General features: G+C 48.9%; 1 protein-coding gene across 1 annotated transcript in view; it reads right to left on the bottom strand.

Annotated features, from left to right (window-relative positions):
- The window catches only part of FYCO1 (FYVE and coiled-coil domain autophagy adaptor 1), a 75,183-nt gene that overhangs the window by 35,191 nt on the left and 25,120 nt on the right, over positions 1 to 14,872 (bottom strand). Inside the window, exons 7-13 of the mRNA XM_032161810.2 lie at positions 13,781 to 13,871; positions 10,384 to 12,810; positions 9,144 to 9,236; positions 8,446 to 8,564; positions 6,336 to 6,503; positions 3,495 to 3,644; positions 2,390 to 2,601 (exon numbers count right to left, since the gene is read on the bottom strand). Coding sequence (XP_032017701.1) covers positions 2,390 to 2,601; positions 3,495 to 3,644; positions 6,336 to 6,503; positions 8,446 to 8,564; positions 9,144 to 9,236; positions 10,384 to 12,810; positions 13,781 to 13,871 — 3,260 coding nt within the window. The remainder of the gene's footprint in view (positions 1 to 2,389; positions 2,602 to 3,494; positions 3,645 to 6,335; positions 6,504 to 8,445; positions 8,565 to 9,143; positions 9,237 to 10,383; positions 12,811 to 13,780; positions 13,872 to 14,872) is intronic.

Below are 14,872 nucleotides of genomic sequence, written 5' to 3'. Positions count from 1 at the left end.
AAAATGTGAGAGCAGGTTTGAGGCAAAAATGAAAAAAACACCGGGTGTGGTGGCTCATGCCTGTAATCCCAGCACTTTGGGAGGCTGGGGCGGGTGGATCACTTGAGGCCAGGAGTTCAATACCAGCCTGGCCAACATGATGAAACCCTGTGTCTAATAAAAATATAAAAATTAGCCAGGTGTGGTGGCGGGCACCTGTAATCCCACCTACTCGGGAAGCTGAGGCACGAGAATCACATGAACCCAGGAGGCAGAGGTTGCAGTGAGCAGAGATCGTACCACTGCACTCCAGCCTGAGAAACAGAGCAAGACTTTGTCTCAAAAATAAATAAATAAATAAATAAATAATAAAAAAAATTAAAAATGAGCAGACAGGAAATGTCAAAAATCAAAACAAGTGACCGCAGCACTCTGTGGTCACTAATGAGTCAGGGCAAGCCCATGCAAAGTTCCTGGGGTGTTTAGCAAGAAAAATGGTTCATGTGAGCTTAAAGTTCCCACCTGGACCTGCCACATGACCACTAAGGCAGGCCCTGCTTTAGAAGTGAAGTTCTTCTTCTTGTTTCAAGTCTGTGTAATAGAGAGCTTGAGGCATAGGCTGAAAAAAGGGGCCAGGGATTGCTTTTTTTCCCATCAATCCAGCCACACTCCTGAACCTGCCTTGTAAGGCTGGCAGAGGGAAGGGAAAGCAGACAACAGGGATCTAAAATGATGTCCACTGAGAGAAACCAAAGACTTAAATAACTAGAAAGTTGTATCATGTTCATGGACTGAGTCAATTTTATTAAGATGTCAATTCTCCCCAAACTGAACTAGAGATTCAATGCAATCCCAATTTAAATATCACCAGGATTTTTTGTAGAAATTGACAAACTGATTCTAAAACTTATATAGAAAAATAAAAAACCTAGAATAGCCAATACTTTGATAAAGAACAAAACTGGAGTCACTCTACGTGATGTTAAGATGCTTTATACAACTATAGTCATCATGACAGTTTGGTATTGGTGAAAGAATAGGCACATAGATAAATGGAATAGAATAAAAGTCCAGATGTAAATCTACACATATAAGGTCAATTGCCTACTTTCTCATGGCAGCATCAAAAAAAATAAGGTCGGTTTTTGACAAAGGTGCAAAGAACAGTCTTTCAATCAATGGTGTTGAAATAACTGGATGGCCATACAAAAAGATGAATCTCTATTCATACCTTGCACCATACACAAAGATAACTGAAAATGAATCATAGGCCTAAATGTATAAGCTAAAGCTATAAAACTTCTAAGAGACAACAGAAGAAGGTCTGTGAGTCCTTGGTTTAAGTAAAGCCAGACATGACAACAAAAATAAAAACATTTACGCATAACAGAAAAAACCTGATACATTGGACCTCATTAGAATGATAAACTTCTGCTTTTTGAAGACTTTTTTGATCTTTGAAAGAAAATATAAAAACAAGCTATAGATTGGGAAAAAATACTTGTAAAATACATATCTGACAAATAACTTGTGTAGAGAATATACAGAGGACTCTCAAAATTCAATACTTAAAAAACATTTTAAAATGGGCAAAAGATTTGAAGAAGATAAACTAAAGCTGTGCAAAGTACACTCCCCATCCTCATCAGTTCTTTGTACCCAACAACATAATGGGGCCTGCCAACCACTTGGCAATCCACTCAAACAAAAGAGGAATGGACAGTATTTCTAAAGGCTGGCTGGCCTGCATCCAGGCAGAGGCCAAGGAGGAGTTCACAGGGACCAGCTGCAGATGGCAATGACGCTCGAGCTGAGACAAGCTGAGACCACTTCTGGCTGTGCCGTCTCAGCTCTGCCCCCCTGTGCTCCACATCCAAAGTCCAGTGCCCTGAAGGGCAGCCCGGGCCTGTCTGTTAGGGTGTGCTCAAAACAGAGGCAGCAGAACCCAAACTCTACTTCCTTCACTGGGCTGAGTGGGAGGACACAAAGGAGATTACATCCTCCTTGGAAATGAAGGAAGAGCGAGCTTCAGGAAGAGACTGAAGGATATGGATGGTTCCAGACACAACTCCTGGCCTTGAATTACTCTGGATGCCAAGCTGCAGCTCTGGTAGACAGCATTCTCCAAGGCGTGGGGTGTATTTCATGGATGTGCATTAAGAGGTACATAGACTTCAGGTTAAATCACATTGAATCTTATCAGGACAAAGTTATTCCTTTTTCAATTCTCTTTCAATCCTAATATATCAAAATGAAAGTCTCAAGTTGGTGGTAATATATTTTAGCACCTCTTTAATACCTAAGTTTAGAAAACACTGAATTCGGCTGATTAGCACTAACTAGCCACAACATGGGGTGGGAGGAAGCGGCACCTAGAGAACATAGTAGGCAGTAGTAGCAGGAGACTGACCTTGGCCTCCTGTGGCCTGGGGCCCAGGTGAGGCTGGTGACAGTGCAGGGCTGGGATCTCCTTGGCTAGTGCCTGAGCCACTGCTATCAGGGGACCCCGGGCCTTCACTGAGCTTCTGGAAACAGGCTCGGCAGCAGCGCTCCTTTTTGCCACTGTGCTTGCTCAGGACGTAGTTGTTGCAGCAGTAATAACAGAAGATGCGGCCACATATCCTGGGAACAAAACAAGCCCAGGCTGTGAGGATGACACACTACGATCTTGTATGATCTGCTCAGCACCCAAACTGGGCTCTGGATGCCATGTGACTCTCATCAGACCTGGCTCTGCCCTCACGTTAGTATGTGGCCATGAGCTCATTTCATAAGATTCCAACAAAGCCTTGTCAGCTTGGTGAAAGCATGGTTTACTTCCTAAGGTCCTGGGAGGCAGGAAGATAAAGTGTGGCTGAGCCCACCTTCCCTGCCACCAGGTTGTAGGTATGCCTCCCGTATCTCAGAAGCTTAGGCTCTAAGAGACCACAGACCTTCACAGCTATGCTGATTATTCTGCACCTGCCCCCAGCCCAGCCTGAGATTCATCTTTATCCATCCTTCTCTGGCCTTTGTGCCCCTGGCACTGCCTATGTCCCTCTAGTGAGGTTTCAGGCCAGCTCTTGCTGGCTTCCAGTAATGCTGCTCCCCTCTGGTCCCTATAGGAATGGTAGAAGAGCTACTTGGAGAGGCTGAGGCAGAAGAATGGCGTGAACCCAGGAGGCGGAGCCTGCAGTGAGCCAAGATCACGCCACTGCACTCCAGCCTGGGTGAAAGAGCGAGACTCCGTCTCAAAAAAAAAAAAAAAAAAAGAAGAACTGCTAGTCTCTGGGTACGCCCCATCCCTGTGGGGCCCCCTAATTCCATCCACATCTCTATATTCTTTCCTTTCAGGGAGCCCTGAGTGTCTTGTTAGGATCCCAACTAATACACCTTCCTCACTTGGTTCCCTTAAAGCCAAAATGCAATGTGCTCTTCCTAAATAGTCAGCCATGGTGCCAACACCTATCAGGGTCCTCTTTCGGAGCTGTCTGCTCTGGTCCTTGTTGGTGCCAACCCACAAGCCCCCTGCTGACCTGCAGTGGTGCCGCCGCACCATCCAGCTGAACTCCCGCTTGCAGTCGAGGCAGTGGTTTGCCTCCATGTCTCCGAGCCACCTCTCCTCAGCACTGAGCTTCTGCTGGAATTCCAGGGCATCTGACTTCTGCCAGAGAGCATCCTTGTCCCTGGGACAAAACCACGTTGGAAGAAAAGAAGAGAGAATCCATGAAAACAATAGGATGATCCTTGCTTCATTTCAAAAGACTGGTATCAAATTTCCTAAGTCATAGAAAGAAAATTCACTTTCACCTTGGAAATATGCCCCAGCCCACGCTAGGTCTCCTCCATCTCCCCCGACATGCAGACTTAACTGACACCACATGTGTGAGAACACGCGGGAGGCAAAAGATGTACACAGAAGGCACTGTCAACTGCAAAGAGCTGCCAGCACCAAAGAGGGCCACCACTCAGGCACCTAAACAACAGTGCTGGGGACCACTGGGAGTTTAAGCTAAAACGTGCTGCCATGCCGACTGTGTGCAGTAAGCCCAAGGACCATGAACGTACTTCCCACCCGCATCTTAATGTGCTTGGGGCCCTTTATGTTTCTATGGTTGATCCAAGTAACAATTAATCAGTGGAGAAGATCAAAGATTTCCTAGTGTGAAAATCTGATCAGATGTTAGCCTCCTCTGCCCCTCAGAGAGATGGTAAGGTCACTCCAGGAAGCCAAACTGAAAGAAGTGTGAGGCTTTCCAGAAAGGTCTGGCAGTGTCAGAATGTGCCTGATGCGCTGGAGGGGGAGGATGTGAACAGAGGCTTCCTCAGGGATACTAATGAGCATGTTCAGGCTTGATGGTTTCTGACATGGGAAGTTTAGTTCTTTCTCATGCGGAGCCCCAGCTGGCATCCTCAGGGCTAATGTGGCTCTAGCAGCACCTCAGCCACCGGTAATGTGACAGCCGAGCCACTCATGTCCTGAGAGAGACAGACTCCATCACTGGCCTGGAACTCCCAATCATCCCCAGGTCTTTCGCCTTAAATAAAAAAGCTTGAACATGGGCTTGACTGGCTTTTTCAAGGACACTTGAAGTTGTCAGGAAGCAGGAAGACTCATTCTCTGAAGCAGCCTCATTCTCTAGGCTGGTCCACCTACACTTTGGGAATGTGGAATGCTGCCAGGAGCTGGTGTTTTCCATCACACCCCTCAGGTCACAAATACCCTGAGTTCTAACTCTGTATATTGATGATAAGAAGGCAGAGTTTTTAAACTTTCAAATTGCTTATAATTTTAATATCACTGTTTTATAACACTTAATGAATTAGCATATCTAGGCTTTGCTGATCCATGGTGCTGCTAACATCACAAAAACAGGGCTAATCAGATTGTACTGTGCCTCTTGAAGGAAAGACCCCAAACTACAAACCAATTCTATGAAGGCTTCTGGCCAAAATCTTGAACCTGAGTCTAAGCAAGCTGCCAGTAGAATGATGGTTCTCAGCTCTGGCTCACTGGTGTCTGAGTCTCACTCCCAGAAATTCCAATTCGGTTAGTCTGGGTGGGGCCTGGACATGGGCATTTTTAAATTACTTTCCTAGTGATTCCAATATGTAGCCAGGGTTGAGAACCACTGCAATAGTTTTAACTATGGACTCACAGGAAATGCAAGGGATGGATGATCATGTTAAATGACACCATGAGGATGCAATTGGCAAAAGTAGAGAGATGATAGGGAAACCCATTGACTAAAAGGGATGTAAGAGACATAGCAATTGCAATAGATGAATCTAATTTAGATCCTGATTAGAATGACCTGAAAATATTCTAAGGCAATCGGAAAAATTTGAAACTGACTAGACACTTGATGATATTAAGAAATTATACTTCATTTTTTAAGGTGTAATAAGGACACTGTGGTTGTTTAAAATGGAGGGTTCTGGGCCAGGCATGGTGGCTCATGCCTGTAATCCCAGGACTTGGGAGGCTGAGGCAGGCAAATCACTTGAGGCCAGGAATTCAGAACCAGCCTGGCCAACATGGTGAAACCTGTTTCTACAAAAAATATAAAAATTAGCCGGGAGTGGTGGTACGTGCCTGTAATCCCAGCTACTCGGGTGGCTGAGGCACAAGAATCACTTGAATCCAGGAGGAAGAGGCTGCAGTGAGCCAAGATCATGCCACTGTACTCAAGCCTGGGCAACAGAGTGAGACTCTGTCTCAAAAAAAAGAAAAAAAAAAAAAAATCCAAAAAATAGAAAATAAAAGAGTCCTTACCTTGGAGAGGTACATACTGAAATATTTATGGATGAAATGATATGTCTGGGATTTGCTTCAAAATAATCTGGGAAGGTGGATAAGCAGGTAGGTCTACAGATGAATCAAGACTGGCCCTGAGCTGAACACTGTTGAAGCTGGGTGACAGGTACCTGGAGGTGTATTACATGATTCCGTTTTTGTATATTTGAAAATTTCCGTAAGGAAAAGTTAAAATAAGTTTTGAATGACTTGTCAGCATTAAAAAATCAGGACACTTCACATTAAAATCCAGGTTTCCACCTTCTCTCAAGAAGTAAGGTGGTCTGGCAGTTCTGGGCCAAGACATATGGCAGAAGCAGAGCCCAGCTGTGTCCTCAGTTTCTCACAGTCCCCTCCTGATACAAGCTCCCACTTGTATCAGCTGCCTGGTACCTGCAGGCACTGGAGTTTGGGACTCTAGTACTGGGGAAAGTGAGATGGAGAAGGAGAGAGGGGCTCCTGAGACAGCAGCAAGAAAATGGGGAAATTTCTGAAGTATGCTTTCAAGAACAGCTGCATTTCTTTAGAGAAAACCCAAGTGTGGGGAAAACCCCAGCTGCTGGTCTGACACAGCACTCACCTGAGCAGCTCTATCAGCCGCTCCTCGAGATACTTCTTGGTTCTGTTAAGGTCATCCAGGTCAGCAAGCATCTTCTGGTCATTCCTCTCGCGGTTTTTCACCTCCTGGCAGAGTTTGTTGTAATACTCTTGGATTTTTGTTGTGGCTTTTTCGAGTTCCTTCTGGGTCCTGGGGGAGGAGTGGTAAGTTTTCTTGATTAGCCAGGACTTCCAACTTCCCCAGGGCTCTAGGCTCACCCAGGACTCTAATGAGGGGTGCTACTGCCCTCTGCCATGGGGGAGCCCCTTGGTATCTGCTCACAGCTTATGCAGTCCCCTAGATTTTGAGACTCTCCTCTCACCCCCACATAAAAAGGGGCATTCTGGGAGGGAGGGCAGGCTGACCCCACGTTGCCAGAAGCACCTTAAGTGAACAGAACTCTGCACCCCTTGGCTCCTGGACAGGGGCTGGGCTTGCAAGAGAAGCCTGATAGGCAAGGCTCATGGGCTGGTGATGGGGAGGATGGGCAGGAGGAGAAAGGAGTCAGGAGAGGCAGGACAGAGGTGTAGCTTCCTGGAGGTGGCCACAGGGAGAAGGGCCTGTCTTCCACACGTCCTTGGGACTCTATATGTGGGGCATGGCCCTGGGGCCACAGCAGGCACTCAGTCTTAATCTGCACTGCCAGCTGTTCTACCTGATAGCCCCCCTGAGGCCCAAGGAATTCCGTTTTGGATGCTGCAGGGTGTCTCAGTCTACAGCAGAGGGAGCTGGCTGAATCTCGCTGTCTTCCTCACCCCACCCACTCCATTTTTAATGCAGCTATTTCCTAAGGCAGTGGTTTTCCAAGGATGGTCCAGTGGGACATAATAAAAGCTCCATTAAACAAAGGGTTCTGCAGAGAGACTGATTAATTTACACCTTCCACATCTAGTATAAAGTTGCCAGGAAGTTGTTTACTAGACCCTGTCCACCAAAATGGCCTTATAGGTGCACCCACACACACAGGCAGCATATGTGCGTGCGTGCCCGCACACACACCACACACACACACTGAATAAAATAAGTTGGCAGATAGACTGTGCAGCTTTGAGCAACTGAAACAAATGCTCTGAGATCTTACAAATAACCACTGTTTATCATGTTTTCATGCCACCAACTCAGGCTCTGTTTAAATTGTCATATGAACATGACTTAACTAAGGGCAGCCAGTGCCCTGCAGGATCTGAACACTAGAAGAGTAAGATGAAAAATGTATGTCCAGGTTACCAAATGTCAAAGATATCCTGGATCTCCTACTGAGCCAGAGCCCAGGCCTAGAAGGCAGGTGTTGGGAAGAGGTAATAGATAAATAGAAAAGTTAGAGACTTGGGACAATTTGGTGTGCTTATCTTTGCTGGTGGCACACATGCAATTCGATTCCAGCAACTCCTCCTTCCCTGCTACACCTTCTTAAAATCAGGTCTTCCTCCCTGTTACATCTTTTCTTAATCAGGTCCTGGCTCAACTAGCTGTGTCCCATGACCACATGGTGGACTTAGGCTCACAACTCCACATGGCCCCAAGCCTGAAAATGAGGGGGTCAAGGAGGCCTTGGGGTGGCAGTGTGATCTGCTCTCCACAGATATGGCATCAGAGAGTCTGCACAAAGACAGGCTGATCCTGGTCCTTGGCACACTCATCTTCCTCATCCATAAAATGGGGATAGATGATAACACCTTCCTCATAGGACTGTTAGGAGGATTAAATGGGTAAATGTATGCAAAGTATTCAAAACAGAGTCTGCCACGTTTTCAGCATTATTTAAATACATGCTGCTACTATTACCATTATTATTATGATCTAACTTTTATTTCATTTTAGTTTCTCCAAAGCTTGCAGTTACTGAAGTATGCACTGCCAGAGAGAAGAAAATTGAGTTAGGAGAAAGGTGCTTTAGCCGTGTATAGGTTGTGATGGGCAGGCAGCCAGGTTCTCTGTGGCATGCTTCCAGCACAAGCACTTTCTGAGTTTGTGGCTTTTCTTGCAACAGGACTCCCTAAACCTAATATGAGTGACTGACTTTCTAAATGACGAGACCAAACACTCCTTCCCTGAAGACTACTGACAGCTGCGTAGGTGGACTGTGACTAACCTTTCTAGGTCTTCACGCAGGGCAGCCCCCTCCTTGTCCTTCCTCAGCATGGCCGCCTGGCACTCTGCAAGATGGTTGCTAGTGCAGCTCAGCTTCTCTCCCATGTCTGCTTGGGTGGCCTGGCACAGGACATCAGGGAGAAGACATTCAGCTTGCAGAAGCCCATGCAACGTACCATAAAGTGGCTGGTGTGCCATCCACCCCATCTGGCTGGGTCACTTCTAAATGGAGGGTTGTTTTCTATTAAGTTCAAGAGGCCATGAACCTCTGCTCTATATTTGTGGGGCCTCAATTGCAGCTAGTTGTGGTGGTTGGCAAGTGGCAGGTACCAGAATTCCCAGGGTGACACTGAAGGTAGGGGTGGCAAGGAGCAGGATTCACCTGAACAAGTCACTGCTCTGAAGACTGTAGGTCCAGTGCCACCCCTGCTCCCACCCATTTTAGAATCACTGGCTGGCGATCACCCATAGAGATGGCCAAAGAGGACACTTATTTCCTTTCTGCATTTGGCAGCTCCGGCCAGGTGTCCAGGGAATGAATGGAGGGGGTCAGGGTACAAACTGAGGGTGTCTACAAAGGTGAACTGAGGATGGCTTCAGCTTGGGAATCTGGAGGCATGCAGGGAGTCCTCTTAAATGGTCCAGTCAAAACCACACCAGATGCCCTCTTCCTGACAGGTCTACACCACCACGGCCTACCTTCAGCTTCCCCACAGCTTCCTCAGCAGCCTGCAGCTGCCGGCCTTGCTCCTCAAGCTGGCCCCTGAGGCTCCTGCATTCTTCGCCAGCATTCTAGAGAGGACAAGAAAGGGATCATAAAAGTAGGGTCCTTGCTCTGAGGATCCCTCAGCCCCCTCACCCAAACAGATAAAACCAAGCTACCTTTCTCTAACCGGCTCCTCAATGAGCTTTGGGTTTATTAATAGTGAAACACTTTCAAGCTTACTAAGAAAAGAGACTTAGCCTGGTCCCCAAACTTAGAACTTAATTTCTGCAAGGGAAAAAGTTGGCTATAAGCCACATGGAGTTTCACGGAGTGGGGTGGCACTGGGTGGGGAGGCACGTCTGTGGCAGTGCAGTGGAGCTGCCTCAGAGAGGAGGGTTAGGAGTAGCCTGAGAGTGCACAGACCTTGATGCAGACAGACTAGTGGCAAGCCCTGGAAATCAAAGCCCCAGGCCATTCTGCCCTGTCTTCACTCTTAACAGTCCTTAACCCCTCATCTTTGTGCAGTATCAAAGGCACATAGTAACTGCTCATCTCATTAACTTGTCTGTCCCAAGGGCCTTGTAAAAACGAAGTGAGCTGGTTCCCTTCCCTGTATCTGCTGTCAGGAGAGCACCTGATGGGGTTGGTTATTCACTAAGAACCCAGAGATAGGACATGAGGCAGCTGTGAACTCATGTCCTATCTCTGGCCCTCTGCAGGGGTTTTAGAGGCCAAGTCAGGGCTCTCACACTCACATGCCTGGCGGGGCTGGGCAAGTACAGAAACCAGTGTAAGGAAAAGTGCAGAGGATGTGTGCCTTCTTTAAAGTGGGCAGACAACCTCAGGTTCCTGCTGACTGCTGCCACAGGGCAGGGGCGGGGTGAGGATGCAGGCTTTCAAAAGCCCTCAAACTGTATTTGTAAACACCCTGCTCTTTCAATGTTGGCTACTAATTTTACAAACTTCTGCCTGGGCTAATCTTGTTTGCAGTGGTCTTGAGTTTAGACTTCTGGGCTAAGGCATCACTCCCAATGCTCTGCGCCTAACATATTCCTGCAGAGAGAAAGATGTTACTGGGAACTGTGATAGGACAGGGCGACAAGGTGTTTGCCTGTACCCACAGTACATTCTCCAGCCCTCACCTGCCTCATGGCTAAAGGTGCATCCTCCCATGGACCCACCAGGCCTGCCCAGGGAGATTGGTAGAGCCCAAGTGGTTGAAGCTAGGATTACCTTAAGTCTGCTCTGGTAGTCCATGATTTCAGCACTCAGCTGGAACTTGAGGGTGTCGAGCTCCTGGTGTGCAGCCTCTTGGAGGCTCTGGGCCCGCTGCTCGGCCTGGGCGAGCTGGGCCTGCAGGCCAGGCAGTGAGTCGGCTGCTGCCTTGGCCGCCTTCAGCTTCTCCTGCAAGCTCTCCTTCTCTTGCTGCAGCCCAGCTACTTGGCGCTCCAGGCCCTCTCGCTCCCTTGAGGCTGCCTCTTTGGCGTCCTGGAGCTCCTGGACAGCACAGGCCAGTGCCTCCTCCACTCGCTCCTTTTCCATGGTCAGTGCGCAAACCTGGATGCCCAGCTCAGCTGTGTCCGTGTTGGCCCGGTGCAGCTGCTCTTGCAGCTCAGCGTGCTCCAGCTGTGCTTCCTCGGAGCTGCATTTGGCATGGGACAGCTCCTCCTGCAGGGCCCGCAGCTTCTCCTCCCTCTGCTGGGCCTCACCGGCCCTCTCCTCCTGCAGTGCCCCTTCACGCTCCGAGCACTGCAGCAGCTCTTGGACATGGGCTCTGTTAAGGGCTTCGTTCTGCTCCTTCAGCTGCTGCACAAGGGTTTTGTGCTCCCTCAGGATGGCCTCAGCCATGCTTAGCTGGCTCTGCACCTTGTCCTGGTCATCCATGGCTGCCCGCATCTTGGCCTGGAGGTCCACCACCTGAGCCTGCAGCCGTTGGGCCTCCCCCTGATGGACTTCCAGCTGCGCCTGAGACAGGGCTAGCTGGGCAGCCAGCTCACGGGCTTCATTGTCGGGGGATGGGCCAACTCCCTGTTGGCCTTTCTCTGCTGTGAGGACCTCAATCAGCTGGGTCTGCTGCTGGCACTGGCTCTCGAGAGCCCTAAGCTCTCTGTGCTGGGCCTCTGCCAGCTGCCGGCACTGCTCCACCTCCTCCCGCAGCTGCCGACACTCGCCCTCCTTGCTCTGTAGAGTGGCCTCCTTCTCTGCCACCTGGGCTTTCATGGCCTCCTTGGCCTTCCTTACAGCCAGCAAGCTCGCCTCCATCTGGTCACCCAAGTGCCGGATGCTGGCCTGCTCGGCCTCCAGGGAGGCCAAGGAGCCCTGGATGGCTGCTTCCCGCTGCTGCAAAGCCTGGTAGTCGGCCTGCAGGGCTTGCAGCTTGCCCTCCAGGAGCTGGTTACGCCCGACCACATTCTGTAGCTCCTTCTCCAGCTCCCTGTTGGCCTGCCGGAGCTCTTCCTCCTGGCTGCCCTCTTGCACCTTGGTATCGTCTAACTGTGCCTCCTGCAGGCCCCTCTGCTCCTTCTCTGGCTTCCCACAGGTCTCTTGCAGACTGGAGTTCACAGGGACCAGGGCCTCATTCTTCTCACCTGCCACTGGCAGTTCTGGGCCAGGCTGCCCAGCAAGCCGCTCGAGCGCACCCACCTTCTGGCTGAGATGGTCTTTGTCCTGGATGAGCTGCTTCTTCTGCTCCTCCAGGTCACTCACATGTTGGCTCACCTGTGCCAGCTGGGTCTCCAGGAACTGCAGCTGCTGGGTCAGAGACCTGACCTCCTGCTCCAGCAGCTCCTTCTCCTCCTGTTGCTGTTTTTTCTCCCACCTCAACTCTGCTAGCTCCTCCTCCCAGGAGCTCGAGTGGGCCAGCAACTCCTGCAGCCGTCGCCAGAGCTGGTCTGCCTCCTGTCCCTTCCCAGACAACTCCTCCTGGAGTGGGGCCATCTCCTTCACCAGGCGCTCCAGGCTGGCCCGGGCATCCTCTTTCAGCTGCAGTTCCTTGACCAGCTGTTCCAGTTGGGCACTCTGCTGTCTGTTGACCTCCTCGACCTTGATTCTCTCCCTTTCTAGGGCTTGAAGCTTCTCCCCTAGCTCCTGGATCTCCTGGGCCGCATTGCTGGGAATAGGTTCTTGCTGGCCTTTTGTGTCTGATGCCGTATCTGCCTTCTGCTGAGCCATGGCTAGCCAGTCTGGGACGCTGGCTAAATGCTGGTTCTTCTTGCCCAGTGAGTCCCGTGTGGCCTCAAGCTCCTGTGCCAAGGGCTGCAGCATGGACTCCAGCCGCCGCAGGGCTGTGTGGTAGTCCTCCTCCTTCTCTGCTGCTCCTAGCTCCAGGGACTGCAGGCACGTCTGCAGCTCCTTCACAGTGTTCTGGGTGGCCTGGGTGACCTCCCACTGCTTCTGGAGCTCAGCCACCAAGCAAGTGAGGCGAACGTTGTCCTCTGCTGCAGTGCGCCCCCTCTCCCTCTCTGTCTGCAGTTGCTCCCCTTGCAGGCTGACAGCTGCCCTCAGCTCCTGGTTCTCTCTGTCCAGCTGCTGCATGCGCTCCTGTAGCTGCTTCTCCCGCACCTCCAACTGGTCCAGCTCTAGTCGCATCTCATCAAAGCCCTCCAATGCCTCGTTGTTTAGGGGGCTGTTCAGGTCAAAGTTGGACACCATCTCTTGAGTCTGGGAAGAAAAACACAAAAGACAAGTGGCTTTAGGATGAAGCTACAGGGCTATTCAGAAAAGCTTTAGAGTTTAATGAGAGCAGAGGTAAAAATACAGGCATTACCTGCCCTAAGGTTAGTCTAAAGAACTATTCAAAAAACTAGAATCCCTTTGCTCAAAGCATCTGCCACAGATTTAGCAGCACATTCCAAAGCCATGAGGCCACCCATGTGAGCTTCACTGAGATACAGACTTGCATTTCCCATCCAGCCTTCTTCAGCCTTATTAACTTAATGGACGTTGTCTCTGAGATAAATTCAGTTATATCGAAGCTGTTGTTCATTTGTTGTGCCATACCCATACCTGCAACTCCTGGCATGATTAAGTCACAAAATAAGGTAAAAGATTCATCTATTTTCTACTCTTAACGCTCCTTATATTGATCATTTTAATTTTTTTAATTGCTGTTCAGTTTCCACAGAACTATATACAGCTGTGATAAATTCACATTTCTAAAAAAAATTAACAAACTGCCGCTACCTACTAACATTGACTGAGCCCTTGCATATGTCAAGCCTGTAAGTACTTAACATATGCTTAAGAACTGCACACGCACCCCTCATTTATTAGCTAGAATGAGTTTTATTATCCCCATCCTGTGGATGAGAGAGCTGAAGGTTAAGTAATTTCCCCTTGGTCACAGCTGGTAGGTGACAGTCAGGATTTGAGTCTGTCACTTTTAACCACAGTGCTAAACTGCTTCTTTTAAAATACTTTAAAATCATTTAAAAGAATTTAATTTTAAGAGAGCCTAGATTCTATTTGGTTGAAAAACCCAGACTCCAGGGAATAGCAGCTATAACTGAGTGGTTCTATTGCTCTGGCTGGAACAACGGGTATCTGAGAACATCACCCTTGAGTTGCTAGGGGCAAGGACATACCCTGGTAGAAGCTACAGTAAGATAATTCCCAGCCTTCCTGGCCTTACCTGCAGATAGCTGCTCACCAAACTGCTCATGCTGGAGCTGCGGCTAGGGGGTTTCCACAGGTAAGCAGAAGAGCCAGTGGCCAGCGTCCTCCTGTGGGGCAACAAAACAGACATACCTGTATTCAGAGCAGGAAACCTACACACATAGTGGTCTTGCTGGTCACTAGGCAACCAGGTGGTGGTGGAGGCTGCCTTCCCAGGTAGAATGTAAGGAAGTCAAACCCAACAGATTCCACCAAAGAGCACAGCTACACTGGTCTGTAACAGATGAATTCCATGGCTAGAGTTTTACCATCATGGCTTTCCTCCCACTGCCAAAAAACAGTTAAGTGAACATGTATTTCCCAATATTTGGTTTAAATTTTCCTCAAGCTTTTGGTGCCTGCCTCAGTTTGTCTGCCAGTGAGGAACAAGCAGCAGTCAGTTTGGTAAATAAGAGTCACACTGTGCTTGGGGGCTCAGCTGCCCGCTCGTATGACACAGCAACAGTGTGGCTGGGAGGCCTGCTTCTAGGTCACACAACCAGGCCGGTCAGTGCAGATACAGAACATTTCCCTCATGCAGAAAGTTCCATTGGATGGCATTGCTTTAGAAATACAAAGGCTTGTGTGATAACTCTCGTTTAGCAGGAACACTGGAAACTAAACATATTTTTACTTCATCAGAATCATCTCCTAAATCTAAAATTATTGCGTGTTCAAACTTAGTCTCCAAAACCCAGCAACTGCCCTTCATAGTATCTTCCCTGAAGACAGTCACACATGTACATAAGGAGACAGTGGGGATGCTCTTGGCAGCACTGTAACTGGAAAAAGGGAAACCAAACAAACTCTACACTGCTAGGGAATGAGATACACTGTGGCTTATTCACCCAACAGAATTCTCTACACCATGGGTTGGCATTCTTTTTTTTTTTTTTTTTTTTGAAAAGGGCCAGATAGTAAATAGTTTGGTCTTGTGGGCTATATGGTCTCTGTCCCTCAACTGGCACTGTTAGCATAAAAGCAGCCATGGACAACAGGTGAATAAATGGGCAAAGCTGTGTTCCACACAGCCCTCTGGGCTGTGGTTTACCAACCCAACTCTACACTT

Source organism: Hylobates moloch, unplaced genomic scaffold (genome assembly GCF_009828535.3).
Source record: "Hylobates moloch isolate HMO894 unplaced genomic scaffold, HMol_V3 SCAFFOLD_8, whole genome shotgun sequence".
NCBI lineage: Eukaryota > Metazoa > Chordata > Mammalia > Primates > Hylobatidae > Hylobates > Hylobates moloch.
This window is presented reverse-complemented; position numbering and strand designations above follow the sequence as displayed.